Genomic DNA, 6,000 nt, shown 5'->3' with positions numbered 1-6,000 from the left:
GTGAAGGCAGCAGCGACGCTTGTGCTGTGCGTGAAATAAAAGATTCGGAAAGGACGTTTACACCGCGATCAGCGCCCGAGTAATCTGGACATCGACTGGGAAAATGTTTTTTTTTTTTTTTTTTGTCAAGGTGTCACGCAGTGCTTGGCGCGCATCAATGCCGTCGCGCGTCTAGGTCACCGGTCACCTGTTGAAGTTGCCTGATGAGCGGTGCGCTTTTTCACATTACACTTACTCAAACGTTGGGATCTCCTTGCGCGGCGCTTAGACAAATGCAACACGAGCCGACCTCCCTATCTGCACAGTTTCCCCGTTATGTTGTAGGACTGTAGGATGAGCGCTGATTTGGAGCGCGCTTCGCCCAACAAATCGGTGAACTCGGCCGGCTTGGGCGGCCGTGCGCTCTCCGCCAACGTCCGGAGGCTCCACAACGCTCTCAACCTGCTGCTCAGCGACCTGGAGAGAAAGCAGTTCATCCACTGTCTCAATGTTTACCACGCCAAGCGCAACGTCTTCGACTTGGTCCAGACTCTCAAAGTGATTCTCAACACCCCCGGCAAACGACAACTGCTGCCCATGCTGCGCCTGGTCATCCCGAGGTCCGACCAGCTGCTGTTCGACCAGTACACGTCCGAGGGACTCTATCTGAAGACTGACTTGCTTTCTAGCAACGGCGCGGAGGGCTTTGGGGACGAAGGGGATTTAACTCTGCAAAAATATGTCAGTTCTATCCAGGAGCACCAGCTCGCGTCGGGCTGTCCGGACGGTTTCTGCATCGCCGCAGAGCTGGCGACCTCAGTGGCCCCGCAATTCTGCGAGAGTCCGTTTGGAGAGGTGCGCAAAGTCACCCTGACGCGCTCCAGGAGCCACGAGGGCGTGGGCTTCAGCATCCGCGGGGGTTCGGAGCACGGCGTGGGTATCTATGTATCCCTCGTGGAGCCGGGCTCATCTGCCGAGAGAGAGGGTCTGAGGGTCGGGGACCAGATAGTGGCCGCGAACGACATGGCGTTTGACAATGTCACACACATAGAAGCGGTGAAGGTAGGATTTCATGCATATGTGTGAGTGCGTGCATGACTTTGTGCAGATTATGTTTTTTAAGATGTAAACAGTGAATGCTGCAGGTGATGAGAACCTAATGAAGCACTGGTCCATGCAGCGCTGCCCCCGAAATACAACAGTATTTCCTCCGTCCAGTTGGAGGCTGCCTCCTTCTTCTTAAATTAAATCTCACCACTTGACTTAATACTCTGTGGCGCCAGGCGAAGCGAACCGGGACGAACTCAGATGTTTAAAAGCATGGGATAAATGTGGTCACCGCAGTAGAACGGACATTTGTGCCACACACAGGGAAATCTTTTCAGACACAGTGGATAACCCACAGAATATGGTAGCTTCTCTGCACAGATGGTATCAAATGTTGGTATCAACTGACTTTCTTTCTCTCACCAAGTTTTCATATAGTTTGGAGTAAACGGCTGCAATAACACCTGCCTGCAGAGTCAACATTCAAGTCCTGTTTATTGTCACCTCCACAATATGTTAATAAAAACATACAGACAAGACACACAATACCTAATACAACTGCAACTACTGCTGCACTACTTTAATACTCTATCTACTCCCCCACAACATATTACGATGCAGATTACAAAAAGATTGTCTAAACCAGGGGTGTCAAACTCATTTTAGTTCAGGGGCCACATCCAGCCCAATTTGATCTCAAGCGAACTGGACCAGTAACATGATAGAATAATAACCTATAAATAATATTTCACTTTATTTTAGCAAAGCAACACAAGTACAGTCTAAAAATGTATACATTTAATAAACTAAAACAAAAAATTTTATGTGTGGAGTTTGCATGTTCTCCCTGTGTCTGCGTGGGTTCTCTCTGGGTACTCCAGCTTCCTCCCACCGTCCAAAGACATGCTCATTAGGTTAATTGGTGATTCTAAATTGGCCGTAGGTGTGCGTGTGAATGCTTGTCTGTCTCTCTGTGTTAGACCTGTGATAGACTGGAGACCTGTCCAGGGTGTACCCCCGCCTCTCGCCCGATGACAGCTGGGATAGGCTCCAGCAGACCCCCGCGACCCTTAACAGGAATAAGCGGTTACAGAAGATGAATGAATGCATGAAATTTCATAAAAATAAGTGCAAATTCAGTGCATTGCTGTCATCTGTTGTTTAGTTCTGGGTCTCAGTGTTATGTTTTGTCTGCAACTCTTACTAAAGCAGACCTCCAGTAGAAGCCAAAGCTAAAAGAACTGTCCTGAGATAGACTGGAGATCTGTCCAGGGTGTACCCCGCCTCTCGTCCAATGGCAGCTGGGATAGGCTCCTCCCCACGGCTTCTGTCTTGTGGATTAATATGACTAATGGCAGTTGATTTAATTACAAGGCTAACATGCTCTCTGCAGCTAATTGTGGGTGCCTAACAGTGAGAGGCGTCGGTGCCAACTGTCTGGGGCCTTTCTGTGTGGAGTTTGCATGTTCTCCCTGTGACTGCATGGGTTGTCTCCAAGTACCCCAGCTTCCTCCCACAGTCCAAAGACATGCCCATTAGGTTAAACAGTGATTGTAAAATGACTGCAGGAGTGCATGTGAGTGACTGCTTGTCTCTCTGATTTATCCCTGTGACTGTGGTGATTGGCGACCTGCACTCTGTGTTTAATATCTGACAGGCATACCTCCAAGAATTTTGTCAAAGCTGCTGAACATAATGTCCATTAGGCAACCTCAAGTCCACCACTGGAGAAAAGTACTGTAGCTGGAAGCTTCAAATAGACATCAACATACCAAGCTACAGCCAGTTCCTTGTCAACTCAAACAGTGTAGTTTGCTCAAAACCTGACACTATTCAACTGCAGCTAAACGTTCATTATTATTAACTGGGAAACAAGACTGAAACACATCCAATGTTTTTTTTCCAGTGGACACATTTAAAAATAGTTATTATATAGACCCGCTTGCCACAACATTCGGCACACTGCTGTAAATCCGCTTTCATGGCTGTTCTGATGTCCAAAAGAAGATGAAACAGTCTGAGAGAGGCGTTAATGATCATCACAGAGGTCTTCCCAGTTATCCATGGACATCTCGTTAAATACAACAGAGTTATTTAGCCTAGTCCACTGACAAAATGGGGTTGTCAAAATAATAGAAACACGTGTCGTTGCAAAACAGTACAATTCAACAATACAACAAAACCTGTCAGTTATTTTAATCTTTCATTAAGGTAGGAGTTAGTTCAGGACTGTTACATTAGAATGCATTCTGCCCACCCTTGGATACTCTTATCATCTCAAGGGGTTTGCTTGGTCAGTGTGTACAATCAAAATTTGCCATTTTATTTTTAACTCAGGGTAAAGAGGCTTGCCCAAGCTTAGAAACTCCAGACCAGACTTGATCCCAGACCTGTCCCTCTCAAACTGCTTAAATAATCAGAAACCTCTATAAAACGTATTAAAAATGGAGAAGAAAGCAACACAGGACAACTGATTATTAGGGATCTGTCAGACAGACTGGCAGAGATATTTAAAAATCCCAACATCCTACTTTCCAAATGTTTTCTTTTTTTTTCTGTCACTCAAATGAAATTGTAGCCCAGTGTTCGTGCAGCACTCTAGACTGAAAACTGTCAGTAAGCTCATCCTCTCATTGTTGATGGAACATCTAAACCCATCAACGTGAGGAGAGAGCCAGACAGTTCCTATCATACCCTGAGGTTGTATAGTGGGTGGGCAGCAACTGCAGTGCCGCTTCTATTTGAGGTATCGTCATCTACGTTTGCGTTGCTTTAAGGCTTTTATGTACAGTTATTGTTATTCGGTAGAGGTGAAAATGTCACTTTTTGCTATGAGTCTTTCAGACCTCACTCTGTGGACAAGGTGAGTTGTTGTATTTCAAAAGTTTCCCCAGTTCTTCATAGAGCTCAAGGTTGTCCAGCGTATAGTGGGGGAGCTGTTACTGGAGGGGTTTTAGCGCCTGACTGGGGCCAGACTGCCTCCTAATAATCACATAACAGTAGTGAATAGAAACGCACATATTTTAATTTTCTTTTGCAGATATTCCTATCAGGCCTGAGAAAAACCAGCACAACGAATTACAATCAGATCAGGGACACATGCAAGTAAAGCTGTGTTATCGGCTTTGTTGTGCTCTTTATTCCAAAAGTAGAAGAAGCTTTCTCTGTCCAGAAGGTTGTGATTGATTGATCATATCCTATGAGAGAGTGTTAGTCATCAGAAAACCTGCCAGCCTGCAGTCCTAAATGCTCACAGTGGTGTCACTGTAAGGACTTTTAAAATTGGCATGTGGCCATAGAACCTCTTAGTGGTGTGCACCTTTAAACACACATATCCAAGAATCATTCAGCCATTTAATGGTCAGGTGCAACAGGTGATTGGATGATTTTCTCTACAGAGAATCTTCATCTGCCTAATGAAGTACACAAGTTAGCTTACACGTACATGCATCCACCAAGGTTTAATGATATGGTTCAAGACTTTGTCCGGATCCTGTTTGACCCTAAACCAACAAAATGTGGTTTCTGGGACCTCTGCACCAGCCACATAATCAATACTTACCTGGAAAACTTCTTGTATGCGATTTCAGAGTTGTCATCTGCCTCCTGTTGGATTTATCCACGCTCTGCGGTCAATAGCAAGCTTCTGGCAGCTGTCTCCAAAATGGCGGCTTTCATGGCTGTTTGTACCGATCGAGGAAAATCTTTGCTAATTTTGAAAAGGTTACCGTAAGAATACAGGATTATACTTATATTTTCTTGAAGCAACCTTTAAATACTTAATACATTGATTTACTTAATATTATAGAATTTTCAGGTATTTATGTTTGACATTTCTATGCAACTTGATGTTGCAGAGGTTCACTTGATAGTTATTCATAAATAAAATATTTAAATAAATATTTTTCTATTTTGGTTTTCATTTAAAAGTCTTATTAGCACTTCTATTTCAGCCTAGTATTTCATAAGTAAGGATTCACTGGGTTAGAGAAACGGAAGAACAAGGCAACCACTAAATTTACCGATCGGTACAAACAGACTTAGACAAACTTAGTTGTGTAGTAGCATGGTCACAAACAAAGGGTTTAATCAGATGAGTTCAGACAAACTTGGACAAAGTGGTCTGAGCAGAGCACACAGAGTCATTTGGAAAGACAGAATTGTCATTTGGGCTTGAGATTCTTTAACAGTGACTTAGTGCGAGTGAGGAAAAAGCACGTGGGAGGAAGAATACTTAACACAAAGGACGAAGCAAATGTCTCGAGCAGCAAGTGAAACGTCATCCTGTTGTCGCTGTGTTTAAAAATACCTCTGATGATGCACTGCTCCAGAGGCGTTGTTAGAACCTTGGAACAACGTGGGGGTGTCAGCCAGTGAAAGATGCTCCAGCACAGAGATGACGGGCCGCACTAATGGTATGATGCGGTGTAAACTTCCTGTCTCAGCGTCGTCCGAAGTGTCGTGAACATTTTGTAAACATTCTGCTAACGTCACATATTTACAACAATGTTTAGGATTAGGAAAATTAGTTTTAGCAATGGCCAAAGTCTGGTTTTGAACAAGATTGCAAGAGTGCATGAAAATCAAATGAGGTTCATGTGGTTCATCTGTATATGGTTTAAATAGGAACATCTGAGATCACAGATATGTTCCTATTTAAACCCCAACTCCACTCAAGTCTTTTAGAACTGAAGACTTAAATTAACATCTTTAACAAAACCTACAAGTCCAGCTGCCCCAGTTGTTCATCTTGTTTATTGGATATTCCATTTCTGTATTTGCTTGTATTGTATCTGCAAGAAAATTAAGATCCTTGGTGTCAAAGAAGCCATTTTTGAACTCTGGCAAACTGTGTTAACTCTGGTTCTGATGTGTCTGTCTGATACCCTCCTCTTCTTTGTTGTCTCCTCTTTCTGTTGAATTCGTCTCCTCTGCTCTCACCCCTCTTACTTTTTGTTCCACATTAGTATCAAA

The 6,000-nt window shown here is 43.9% G+C and overlaps 1 protein-coding gene across 1 annotated transcript in view; it reads left to right on the top strand.

Annotated features, from left to right (window-relative positions):
- Positions 1-333: 333 nt before the first annotated feature.
- The window catches only part of whrnb (whirlin b), a gene marked incomplete at its 5' end in the record, with an annotated part of 52,148 nt that continues 46,481 nt past the window's right edge, over positions 334-6,000 (top strand). The window contains one exon of the mRNA XM_084551467.1: positions 334-1,041. Within this exon, the coding sequence (XP_084407593.1) occupies positions 334-1,041 (708 nt within the window). The remainder of the gene's footprint in view (positions 1,042-6,000) is intronic.

This window comes from Chelon labrosus (assembly GCF_963514085.1).
Source record: "Chelon labrosus genome assembly, chromosome: 9".
Taxonomy (NCBI): Eukaryota; Metazoa; Chordata; class Actinopteri; order Mugiliformes; family Mugilidae; genus Chelon; species Chelon labrosus.
This window is presented reverse-complemented; position numbering and strand designations above follow the sequence as displayed.